Source organism: Leopardus geoffroyi, chromosome D1 (genome assembly GCF_018350155.1).
Source record: "Leopardus geoffroyi isolate Oge1 chromosome D1, O.geoffroyi_Oge1_pat1.0, whole genome shotgun sequence".
Lineage (NCBI taxonomy): Eukaryota > Metazoa > Chordata > Mammalia > Carnivora > Felidae > Leopardus > Leopardus geoffroyi.
In genome coordinates this window covers 86,000,008-86,013,705 of record NC_059329.1, presented here as the reverse complement: position 1 = coordinate 86,013,705, position 13,698 = coordinate 86,000,008, and the positions used below count along the sequence as shown (strand labels likewise).

General features: G+C 33.0%; 1 protein-coding gene across 5 annotated transcripts in view; it reads right to left on the bottom strand.

Annotated features, from left to right (window-relative positions):
- Positions 1–13,698, bottom strand: part of ELP4 (elongator acetyltransferase complex subunit 4) — a 251,191-nt gene that overhangs the window by 211,154 nt on the left and 26,339 nt on the right. For all 5 annotated transcript variants that reach the window (XM_045484854.1, XM_045484856.1, XM_045484858.1 and 2 more), the window contains exon 3: positions 9,441–9,562. In XM_045484854.1, coding sequence (XP_045340810.1) covers positions 9,441–9,562 — 122 coding nt within the window. The remainder of the gene's footprint in view (positions 1–9,440; positions 9,563–13,698) is intronic.

Below are 13,698 nucleotides of genomic sequence, written 5' to 3'. Positions count from 1 at the left end.
AAATTCAAAGATATTATTGACTGATTATCATCATCTGAATACAAGAGTACTCTAAATATCCAGGCTGAGTATCCATCTAGTAAAGATGAGTTCTCCACATTATCTCTGTTTCAATATTTAAAAATATGGGAGAGGTTACTTTAATGGTTAAAAGCATTCAGAAATGTAGATTGCATGGAATAAGTCAAAGGCCTGTAGGTATATAGCTGATGTTATATGAAAAATGTTTTTAAACTCATGGATTTTAAGATTAGTATTTAGTGAATTATTTCCATCCATATTTCAAATCAAATTCAGTACAGGGAACATCTTGGTGCAATTTATATATATATATATATATTTTTTTCTGTTGTATATAAAGAGGGAACAATTACTGATATTACAAGAAGAAAAGGTGAAAATACTTTCACATTAATATACAAATATTATTTTAACTAAACTCGCAAATTAAGCTACTGACAAAAATGATGCTTTTAATTTGACAACTGCATCAATTACATGAATTGAAAAACAGAAAATGAAACCACTAGGTTAAGAGTAGTGTTCTCAATGCTTTTCCACAGATCCTTATCACATTTCTCTTTCACATATAAACAAGAACTATATTGAGAAGATTGGAAAAACTCAATTTTCTTCACTAAGATAGAGGGAAGGAGAAGGATAACATGAAGAAAAGGAAATGGAAGTCTACATCAGAAGTATTCAGAAGTAAAGGGAAAGGGTAAAGTCAGTAAAAAAAAAAATAATACTTTCTTTAAATGCAAATTATAATCTAATTATTTCAAAATATACCTTTTAAACCATCACATTTTTAAGAGCTCCAGTCATAGAAGGATTTTGAAGCAATTCAGACATGTAATTAATCCCTGAGTTCTACTGCTATTTAGCAGTGAGGTTAGGAAAATGAAGTACAGGCAACTTTAAATTCTTGATTCAGGTCCTAGCAATGTGCCTGCAAAAATCAACAGCACTCCAAGTCTTGACCAAGGCACTCACTTAAAAAAAAACTTTAAAGGGAAATGCACTGTATTTTTTGGCATTGTGGTATTATTGGCTTCCACAATTATTTTCTAACATATATAAAAATCAAAACTGTTAAGCTGTTAGGAAGAAGTCTCTATGAGGTCTATGATAATTTTATCAATTTTCTTCAATATATCAACTTAGATACAGAATTTATGTATTTCATATATCAAAATGTAAAAGCTATAATACATATTCCTTCAAAACTTCTCCTTAGTTGACAAGCTTCTTAAGAAAAAAAAAACTTAAGTAAATAAAATAAATAAAAATTCCATGTTTTTGTTTATAGAGAGACAAGGATACACTGTTGCTATCTATTAATATTTCTAGCCATAAAAATTGGAGTTTTCCTTTTTGAGTTCCTTTACAAAATAAAGTTCATATAGCAAATGCTATCAATGTTTAATCTGGCTCATACTGAGAGAGATAATATAAGTTAAAGTGAATAATCAACAAAACTCACACTGAGAGAGATAATATAAGTTAAAGTGAATAGAGCTACTAATTAGGTAACTAGCATTATTAAAAACATGTGGCGCCTGGGTGGCGCAGTTGGTTAAGCGTCCGACTTCGCCAGGTCACGATCTCACGGTCCGTGAGTTCGAGCCCCGCGTCGGGCTCTGGGCTGATGGCTCAGAGCCCGGAGCCTGTTTCCGATTCTGTGTCTCCCTCTCTCTCTGCCCCTCCCCCGTTCATGCTCTGTCTCTCTCTGTCCCAAAAATAAATAAACGTTGAAAAAAAACAAACAAACAAAACAAACCAAACAAAAAAAAACATGTGACTTTCTGCGTGTGTGTGTGTGTGTATACGTATTATGTATATATTTTGTGTGTGGGATGTATATATATATATATATGTGTGTGTGTGTGTGTGGGTGTGTATTACTATATCTTTATATCTATATCCCTAGTTACAGAAAGAAAATGAATGGTAAATGATGCTGTCCTTGTAATACCTTGATTAAAATACATTTTGTGAAATGTTTTAAAAGCTAGACCAAACTCTTTACTTAATCATTGATTTTAACAGGTTTAATTAATGAGACGATGTGCAATAATTCCCTTTAGTAAATGCTTACTATATAAGGGTATATATTAACTTGCTTTCTTAAAATAAATGATGTATGAAAATCTATACTAAGTAAACAGATTATGCAATAATTACTTGAGTTATAGAAGGATTCTTATGCTGAAAAGGATTTCGATATAATTCCCGTAAGTATGAAGTGTCCTTATTGAACATAAAGTAATTTCTGAAAACCTGATATAATTAAATATTTATAGTTATTGTAAAAGTTAAGATAGTGACAGTAATCTTAACATAATTATTTATTAAATTGAAGTCATAGAATTTTTACAAGGTTGTAAAGAAATATTCTAAAATTTCAGGGATATCTGCTGTCAAAGATATCTCACAATTAATAATGGAATCAGGCATTGTCTTTATTTAAGAGGTCCAGATCAGTTATATTCCCAGCTCAGGAGCACACACGGGACTGGTTTTATTTGTTTGATGACATATTCTTTTATTTTTCCAAAATGAACCCGGTTTAGGGAAGAGGTCACAAAAATCCTTAGTACATTGTGATGCACTAAATGACACTGGATATCACTTTATTTTGATTAAATTTGAACATTATTTTGTGTTATACCCTTGGTGTTAATAGAACAAAATGATTCTCTTTCTGCTCATTGAGTACTGGAAAGTAGAGGCAACTGGATAAACGCACAAATAGGTTTTTAAAATTCTATAGTACCCTGTTATAATCTGTTTTAAGAAGTATAAAGGTAAGATGTTTCATAGTCTCAGATTTCTTTTGTACTTCCAATTTAAGTCTTTAATACCATCCACCCTGTTTTCGAAATCTAGCACAGACTTAGACACACACACATACACACACACGAACTGTAAAAAACTTTTATAAAAAGTGGTAAGTGCATTTCAAATGCCTCTGATTTCACTAATATGACATAATACAAAAAGATGGCTGTGCTGTACTAAGGTCACTTTCTGCAATTGCCTGTTGGTTTCTGATGAACAAAACAAAATTTTAGGAAGGAAACACTGGCCACTGAAAGAATCATCCCAACATTAGCTGGAGAGATAGCTCTGTCCTCTTTGGGGTTTTCACACAGTAAAGTTATCCCTTTGTGCATAATAAATCTTCAAAGACCATCTATTTAATCTTTGACCCTTGAAGGTGCGCTGCCTTTCTCCTTTCATGGGATCTTTTAACATTTTATTTCATGGGGCAACATGTTAATTTGGGGAGCTGATGAGTATTTTTTTTAAGTTTCAATGGCTCTGGTTTTCAGAATTTGAAGTCATTTATCCCTTCTAAAAGGATTAAATACTTTCTCTTCTATGTTTTCAGAAAAAGTATTCAGAGGACAAATGAACTCTATTTTTAATATTCCTAATTCTCACTTTGTGTGGCTTTTCAAAGAATGGAAAGTACTATATAATGGTTCTAAGATTTTAACATTTAGGCATGACAATAACCATGAAGTATCCACAACCATATTTTTTAGGAGTTCAAAATAAAATTTTTAAAAGTAAATGTGAGGCCTGGAGGAAGTTCTTTAAGATTTCAAAAGCAAAACTCCTGATATTTCATTTTTAATTTGGCATTCCAGAATAAGGTAACCAGGGAACTATCTCTATCTTAATGTGAAGGGTTAAGTGACTTGTGTAAAGTCCTGCAGCTAGTTAAGTAGCATCACAGAAATTAAAATCTAAGCTCATATCCCAAATGTATTTCACCTTCTGAGGATAAATATCCTATCAAAGAATATGGCATTTTTGCTGTATGACTTAGGCTACTTTTCTGCATGCAAATTTCCTTTCTTATGTTGGTGATGCACAAATATCAAAGTGAACTTTGTGTTTAATTTAATGTTGTATCAGAAATGGTTTTTACTGGCTAGTGACAGAGAGGTGGGTTTATTCTCCTTTATTCTTTGATCTTATCTTTCATTTTTTTGTTGGAAAATAAGGCACATGCCATCTTTTAAAAGCTGGCTACAAATGTAGGTCACTGGAAGCAGTACTGAGCCTTTGCATGATTTTTCTTAGTCTTTTTAGTTTGCCAAAGAAGCTCTAACTGTGGCTGCCAGGGGAGAACTTAGAATTTTAAATAAGCTCTCACAAGTAGCTAGGGGGAAAAAAATCCCTGGGGTCAAACAGCAAATTTCTGGCTCAACTAGCACTTCAGAGTTGTAAGCACTGAAAAGCATATAGATAACATGGTAGTTTTCTGAACAAATCAAAGACAAAGAAATGAAGGGAACATATTCTGATTATAGCTCTGCCTTTAAAGGGCTCTTCATTTATGTGTATTTATACTATGAACAGAAGATACACAGTAATAAAATACTTTTGATAGGAAATAAAACACATATTATACAGGCTAGAAAAAGTAAAAATGTGTGTGAAGATATGTTATTTATAAGATATTGAGCATGCATAAAGTTTACAAAGTAGAATGACAGAAGGGCCAAAAAAGTTTTTTTAATTATATATAACATAACATATTACTTTTGTTCTGAACATTATAAAACTACAACTTTGAAGATAAGTATAATAAAAAAATGTTCAGTAGTGTATATGGCCAAACAAGGGGTACTTTTTTTTACTTTATTCTTACAGCTATCCCAATTTTTGACAGAATAAGGAAAGAAAAGTCGGATCTGAAATATTTTTCTATTCTATTTACTCAGAAAGCTCAGCCTGTACAATAATGTACTAAAAGCAAACAACTAACCACTCACTGGATTCAGACTTCTAAATCTTGTTCCATGATCAGTTAATGAGAGATGGATGTTAAATATAGACTTAACACCAAATTGACATAAGGAAAGGAAACCTTTTTAATGGTAATTCAAACTTACTGTTTAACAAATAATACTATTTCATCTAACTCTTTTTCTTTTAAAGTTATTTATTTATTTTTGAGAGAGACAGAGAGAGAGAGAGACAGAGAGAGAGAGAGAGAGAGAGAGAGAGAGAGAGAGAGAGAACACGTGCATGGGGGAGGGGCAGGGAGAGAGGGAGAAAGAATCTCAACCAGACCTCATGCTGTCATCGTGAAGTGGGGCTCGAACTCATGAACTATGAGATCATGACCTGAGCTGAAATCTAGAGTCAGACACTTAACCAACTGAGCCACCCAGGGGCCCCAAATTCTTTTTAAAAAAAATTTTTTTAATGTTTACTCATTTTTGTGTGCACGCATGAGAGAGTGAGTAAGCAATCACGAACAGGGGAGGGACAGAGAGAGAGGGAGACACAGAATCTGAAGCAGGCTCCAGGCTCTGAGCTGTCAGCACAGAACCCAATGCAGGGTTTGAACCCACGAACTGTGAGATCATGACCTGAGCCAAAGTCAGATGCTTAACCAACTGAGCCACTCAGGCACCAGGTGCCCCAAATTCTAAATCAATTAATATATCTTTTCTCAATCAAAAACCAAAAAACCAGGGGCACCTGGGTGGCTCAGTTGGTTAAGCCTCTGACTCTTCATTTCAGCTCAGGTCATGATCTCATGGTTCATGAGTTCAAGCCCCATGTCGGGCTCTGCACTGACAGCATGGAACCTGCTTGGGATTCTCTCTCTGTTTCTCTCTCTCTCTCTCTCTGCCCCCATGCTGCTTGCTCTCTCTCCCAAAATAAATCAATAAACTTAAAAAAACAAACAAAAAATAAAGCAAAAGATACAAGGTACAATAAATAAAATCTTAATAAATGAGTTCATTATTTGGGTAACAGACTAATATTTGGGATATGTAAAAATGCTCTAAATTATTGAGATATTCTGATTTTTACTTACAGATTTAAAGTGCAGAAAAAAAGAATTCTGAAGATATAAGTCTAAATTTTCATACTTCAATACTAAATACTTTGTTGCTATATTAATTCATCTAATATGACAGTTTATTTTCTTTTTAATTTTTTTAATTTTTTTTTTTTGAGAGAGAGAGAGAGAGAGAGAGAGAGGAAGGGGGGAGGGACAGAGAGAGAGGGAGACACAGAATCCGAAACAGGCTCCAGGCTCTGAGCTGTCAGCACAGAGCCCGACATGGGGCTGGAACTCACGAACCACAAGATCATGACCTGAGCTGAAGTCAGATGCTTAACCAACTGAGCCACCCAGGAGCCCCAATTTATTTTTTATTAAAGTTATTTTGAGAGAGAGCACATGTGCAAGTGCTCAAACAGGAAGGTGCGAAAGAAAGGGAGACAGAGAATCCCAAATAGGCTCCGTGCTGTCAGTGTAGAGCCCAACACGGGCTCAAACCTGGGAACCATGAGATCCTGACCTGAGCTGAAATCAAGAGTCAGATGCTTAACCAACTGAGCCACCTAGGTGCCCCTTATATGGTTTATTTTAAATAAACTGTTACTTATTCCAGGATTCATGGGTTAATATAAGGTAATTCATTTTCAATTATGAAAGACTTTGTCTATGTTAGATATGGGTACTTTCATAATAATTGATTTTAAATATGGACTATTTGCTTATTAGTATGTTTGATGTTAAAAAATATGTTCTGTAAACCTTTAGTAAACATCAAGATAAGTTATCGATATTCCTGCCTATAACCATTATTTATCTTGAATGCATATTAAAAAGTAAAACATTTAAGCTCCTAAAATCATCCTAGCCTCCCTCTTTATTCTAACTGTAGTAGATTTTGGATTGTGCATAATGTATAAAACATATAATTCAAAAAGTTAATGCCATAAGTCTGGAATTAACCCTTTGTTCTAGATATTAGACATCTCTTCCTGCATGAATATAATCAATACAGGCATGTCGTCACTAAAAGTATTTGAATTAAGCTTTAACACTCACCTTAGTATATTAAGAAATAGCATTTAATTTTACTTCTGAAAATCACATTATAAATATTAACATATATTGTTTAAAATTATGCAAAGTATGTAATAGAAAAATGCAGCATTTTCAAGTTCTAAAGAAATTATGTATGTACGTGTGTGAATATATTTTTTATTTCTAAAAAAATCAGCCTACCTACTGATAAGCACAAATATTTTAACTTAAAAATCTAATTTTTGCTATTTTACAAAACATTCCATAGAAAAATTTCAGAGAATACTTATCACTGTATTTGAGATGATTACGAACATTCTCTTAGATAAAAAAAGTTAACTGAAAAATACTTACCAATGTGTTTTTAAAAGCTTTAACAACATCATGTATATTGTTCTATAGGATTTTCTAAGGGGTGTAATTTTTCAACATTACATCTTAATGCTGACTTCCTGAAGGAGCTTTGACTACAATAGGCATGAATATGTTTTCAAAGGATGATGGATAAATTGCTGGGTGGTTATATAATATATCTTAGGCAGCTGATGGGGCTTTTTATCCTTTACTTGTCTTTTAGTTATACACAGTTTTAAGATAATTATGGTCTCTAAGATTTTCTTTTCCCTTTTCTTGTACCAGCAATATTTGTCTTGGTTATAGGTTCCAGAAATTCCCAAGCATACATCATAAAATTAAAACTAAGCAATTACAGCATTCCCCACTCTACCTCCCCATCCCCCCCCCCCCCCCCCCCCCCGGCACTGACCCATGGTGTATCTCTAAATACTATTAATGCCTTTGTTTTGGTCATTCATTTTCGGACTGTTTAATACAAATGACTCTTATATAACTCTAATAGAGTTGGGAACACTGAAATCCTGACTGAATATTATGTAGGAAAACCTACTTATCTATGTTACTCCTCAACTTCTCATTTTAAATAGTTCATTTGTTCTTCTCAGTGATACACTACAAACTTTGTCTACATGTTGGTGTTATGAAGATTATAAATAGTTACAATTTGTATAGGCATAAATTTTTAATTCAGTCTATTCTAAACTTGTGAAAACTAACTAGACCACATTAAGGGTATGCAGGCTGAAAACAATATTTTTTATAATTTTTTTTTTTTTTAATTTTTTAACGTTTATTTATTTTTGAGACAGAGAGAGATAGAGCATGAACGGGGAAGGGGCAGAGAGAGAGGGAAACACAGAATCGGAAGCAGGCTCCAGGCTCTGAGCCATCAGCCCAGAGCCCGACGCGGGGCTCGAACTCACGGACCGCGAGATCGTGACCTGGCTGAAGTCGGATGCTTAACCGACTGCGCCACCCAGGCGCCCCTATAATTTTTTAATACAAAAATGAGAATGGCATATTATCCTTTTAAATCCAACTATTTTATTATTACATATTAAAAAATGAAAGAAATATAAAAGATATATGAAATATATAAATATATATATATATATATATATATATATATATATATATATATATTGTCCTGGGTATATATATATATATTGTCCTCTTTGAATTTTAAAGTGTGCTTTGGTTTTAAAAAGATATAGTACATTGACCACATATCTTATTACTTGTTTCTTGGAAAAGAATAATTTCTGTTATTTTCAAAGCAAAATAATATTAATAGATGAGTACTTTTTTCCTAGGTTTTTTTTTTTTTTTTAATTTTTTACTGTTTATTTATTTTGAGAGAGAAACAGAGACAGAGCTTGAGTGGAGGAGGAGCAGAGAGAGAGGGAGACTCAGAATCTGAAACAGGCTACAGGCTCTGAGCTGTCAGCACAGAGCCCGGTATGGGGCTTGAACTCACAAATAGTGAGCTCATGACCTGAGTCAAAATCACCCACTTAACCGACTGAGCCACCGAGGCACCCAATAAATGAGTACTTCTAATTTCTGTATCTTTCTTCTGATTTACATCTTTAGAATACTGGTATTTAATATCTGATAATATTCTGCTGTTGTTTTCTTTACCTAACTTTTTACAGAGTTATCTTATTTTCATGACTATAGTATAGCAATAATTTTATGTATTTCAGTTTTTAGTAGCTTATTATTATTTTTCCCACTGCCAATATCAATTTTAAGTTAAAAAATTGTCTGAGAACATTAATTTAAAAATGAAACTACATGTGTTTCTCTCTGTCTCAAAAATAAACAAACATAAAAAGAAAATTTAATTAAAAAAAAAAGGGGGGGCACCTGGGTGGCTCAGTTGGTTGAGCAACCAACTTCGGCTCAGGTCATGATCTCATGGTTTGTGAGTTCAAGCCCCGTGTCGGGCTCTGTGCTGACAGCTCAGAGCCTGAGCCTGCTTCAGATTCTGTGTTTCCTTCTCTCTCTGCCCCTCCCCTGCTCATGTTCTGTCTCTCTCTGTCTCAAAAATAAACATTAAAAAAAATTTTTAAATGAAACTACATGTTCAAATAAATTTTAAGAGAATAAAATATATGTATGTTCCCATTAATGGATTTAAATACAGTTTGTATATATACAAACATATATTTTGTTTACATATATATAAGCACTATTTTTCATGAAAGAATAGTATATCCTGTACCTGTAAAATATCAGCTGGGTCTTCTTTTGCAGATGCAACCAACAAAGTATGCCCATTGATGATTCCTTCTGCCAGGAAATACTTGAAGAGCAAAGAAGAATAAATATTATATTTATCCTCTTCTGTAAAAAAGAAAAAAATATAGTCAGAATCCTATCATATACCAAGCATACTCAGACATTCTTGTAATTTTTCTCCTTAAAACAAGTATATGAGGTGGGGTAATAACTGTCTTCTTAAAGTACAGTTAGATAGACTAAGAGACTTATTTATCTAGGTGGTCAATGAGAAGTGAGTCCTTTTAATATAGTCTGATTCCAAAATTTTTCTCAATCTATTGTACCACTTCTGATATCCACAAAATTTAGAGGATTATGTATGCTTATAGCAAGGAAATCACAGATATTTTTGTCTTAACTAAGATTTTTTTTTTTTAGGCATTGCACCTCTAAAATGGCTATTCTTGGTGTGCCTGGGTAGTTTAGTTGGTTAAGCATCCAACTTTGGCTCAGGTCATGATCTCACAGTTTGTGAGTTCGAGTCCAGTGTTGGCTCTGCACTGACAGCTCAGAGCCTGGAGCCTGATTCAGATTCTGTGCCTCCTTTTCTCTGTCTGTCCCTCCTCCGTTTGTGCTCTCTCTCTCTCCCTCTCAAAAGAAAAGAAACATTAAAATGGCTATTCTTATCTACCAATCAGTTTGTAAACTCACACTTAATTTCTTACATGTCACAACAATTAAGCACTTAGTGTATGTAGCCTGAAAATTAGTATTTATAAAATTTGTAAAAATAGTATTACTTCTACATTTGTGTTTTAGGCTTTATATCCAATAGCAATTTAAAATTGAAGATTTTCAGTTGAGAGTTCTTAAATTTGTACTAAATGATTTCCTAGTAAACAGTCCTTTTACCTTTCATTATTCCTTCAAACTCCCTTCTTTCTGAATTTTTATGAAAAAATGATGTGTCAGGTTTGACAGAAATGTGTTAATATTTCTGTGATTTTGTGACATAATATAAACAACTTGAGTATATCTTTGTTTTCTTAATATTACTGATAGCTACATGCCTACATTTTTATATCAGTCTTCTTTCCTTTAATACTTTGAAGACAACACAAAACCAGAGACAAAGGTAAATTTATTGCATTATCTAAAAAAAGAGAAGCCATGATTAATTTATTCAACAAATATTAATTGAGTTCCTGTAATATGTCAGGCATTGTTAATATCTGTAAAACCCACACTATTAAAAAATATTCCTAATCAACTGAGCCACCCAGGTGTCTCATTATTAAAAAATATTCCTAAGAAAGTTTGAATTTGTGGTAATGTTAGCACTGTGCAAAGCCTCTTGCAGCTACAATTATAAAACCTGAAAAAAAATCATTAAAAAATATTTGAAGGCATTGGAAAGCAACGAAAAACAGACAGAAACCACAGCAGTTTCCTTTTGAAAGACTGTGATCATGACATGTAAGAATTTCTAATTTCTGGCTTTTTTGCTTAAAAGTGTTCTTAACCTCCCTTAGCTCTGGCAGCTTTAATTCAAATCCTTTCCAGCTTGAGATAGCAGAATGCAGAGTTCAGAAAACAGCTGAAAGTTTAAGGGAAAAATCCTTGAAGTAAGAGTTCCGCAAATGTTATCAAATGTGCCCAAATCCCTGGTTGACCTCTAAGCCATCTATTATCTATGCATGAGAGGGAGAAAGAAACAGTTAAGTAGGAAAGAGAGAACAGGATAAACTTGAAAGACAATTAAATCATGTGAGATTTACAAATTTAATGCTCCCCTGAAGGCATTTATTTCCCCACCTGAGAGCAGAATCTTGTATTAAAGAAAGCTGAAGTCTCACTGACTTGAGGTGGCAGAGGACAAAACTCAGGGCTGAGAACCATAGAAAGTGTGAGCCCCCAAATCTGAGTATAAATTCTGTACAAATATTTGGTTCTCTTCTAAATTCTGATTGTAAGAGACAGCCCTGTGTGACCAAGTTAAAAAAGCAAAACCTAAAATCTGGAAAATCGAGCAGAGATACTATCTGCTGCACAATATATTGAAATGAGAGTTAATTTAAGATCAGGCAAATTAACTGTCTATTAAAACAAAAAACCTGAAATCCTCAGGAAAACAGAATAGAATTCATAATCAATGCATTTTTTACAGTGTGAAGATTTCAACCAAAAATTACTGAATGTGATCCATACTAAGGAAAACACAACCTACAGAAACTGACTCAAAGTAAAATGCATTAAAAGTATTAAAGGAAAATATATCAATAAGTGAACAGAAAAGGAATATCGAAAAAGGACGAGAAACTATACACATGAATGACAGAAAATTTAGAGCTTAAAATTATTATTCCTTATAGGAAAAACTTATTTGTGATTTCATGAGTAGATTGGAGATGAAGGAAGGAAAAAAGACAATCAGTACATCTGAAGGGAGATCAACAGAAATGATGAAATCTGAAGAACAAGGAAAAAAATTAAGAAAATCGAACAGAACCTCAGAGATGTGGAACAATACAGAGCAGTCCAAAACATGAGTCCTAGTCACTGGGAGACAATAAGAAACAGAAACAGTATTTAAATTTTCTATTTGATCAAATATTCAGTTACAAATCTAAGAAGTATAAGAAGCCTCTCCTAGGATAAATGCAAAAAAAAAAAAAAAAAAAAAAAACCCCAAAAAACTCCCCAAATCTAAGTATACCATGGTTAAATCTTAGAAGCAGCAGGGAGAAATGACATATGACATACAGAGGCACAATGATAAAATCAACAAGTGATTTTTCATCTGAAACAACAAAGGCTGGAGGATATGGTAATTATATATTATAAGAGTTGAAAGAGAAACAAGTAATAAAAAATTATCAATGTGTAAAACACATTCAACAACTGAGGTGAAATACTATTTTCAGATAGGACAGCAGACTTGTACTACAGGACCTAAAAGCTAAAGGAAAATTACACAACACGTTAAACTGCATTTACAGAAGGAATAAAGAATATAAATAATGACAGATATGTAAGAAATTATAACACTCTGTGATCATGTATATATGTACTTATGTGCATAGATGTGTGTGGATAAATTGTTCCTTTGAATTTCTGAAAAAAATACAACTGTTTAAAGCAAAACTGACAGAACTAAGTAAAGACAGACATAAGTTCAATTTGGAGATTTTATCATACATTTCTTAGTAACTGGCAGAACAGCTAAAGAGAAAAATCATTTAGAAAATAGAAAATTTGAACCTTATCAACCACTTTGAATTAGATAATATACAGTTCCAGAATATACACTTTTTTTTTTTTTTTTATTCTCGTTAGTTAACATACCGTGTAGTCTGGGCTTTAGGAGTAGAACCAAGTGATTCATCTCTTACATATAACACCCAGTGCTCATCCCAACAAGTGCCCTTCTTAATGCCCATCACCAATTACCCCACTCCCATCAACCCTGTTTGTTCTCTGTATTTGGAGTCTCTTATGGTTTGCCTCCCTCTCTGTTTTTATCTAATTTTTCCTTCTCTTCCCCTATATTCATCTGTTTCTCAAATTCCACATATGAGTAAAATCATATGATATGTCTTTCTCTGACTGACTTATTTTGCTTAGCATAATATCCTCCAGATACATCTACATTGTTGCAAATGGCAAGAGATTTCATTCTTTTTCATTGCTGAGTAGTATTCCATTATATATATATATATATATATATATATATATATATATATACACACACACACACACACACACACACACACACACACACACGCCACATCCTCTTAATCCATTCATCAGTTGATGGACATTTGGGCTCTTCCCATAATTTGGCTATTGTTGATAGCACTGCTTCTGGAATATACATTCTTTAGTGCATCTAGAATGTACACCAAGATAAACCACATGCTATTCCAAAAAACAAATTGCAAAACACTTCAAAATATTAAAATCTTACTTTAGAAATTGAAATTTTAAAAATTCCATTTATGATCAGTTGAAAAAACCATGAAATATTTTGGAGAAATCTGACAATATATGTGCATGAATTAGCCCCACAATGAAAAGTATAAAATATTCTGAGAGTAAGTAAAGAAAGCCTAAATAAATAGAGAAGTATATCCTGTACAGGGAATACAAGACTCAAATCTTTCTAAACTGATCTATAGTTTTAATGGAATTCCAATGCAAACCCCATAAGATTTTTGGAGAAACTGATAAGCTAATTCTGAAATTTACATAAAAATCCA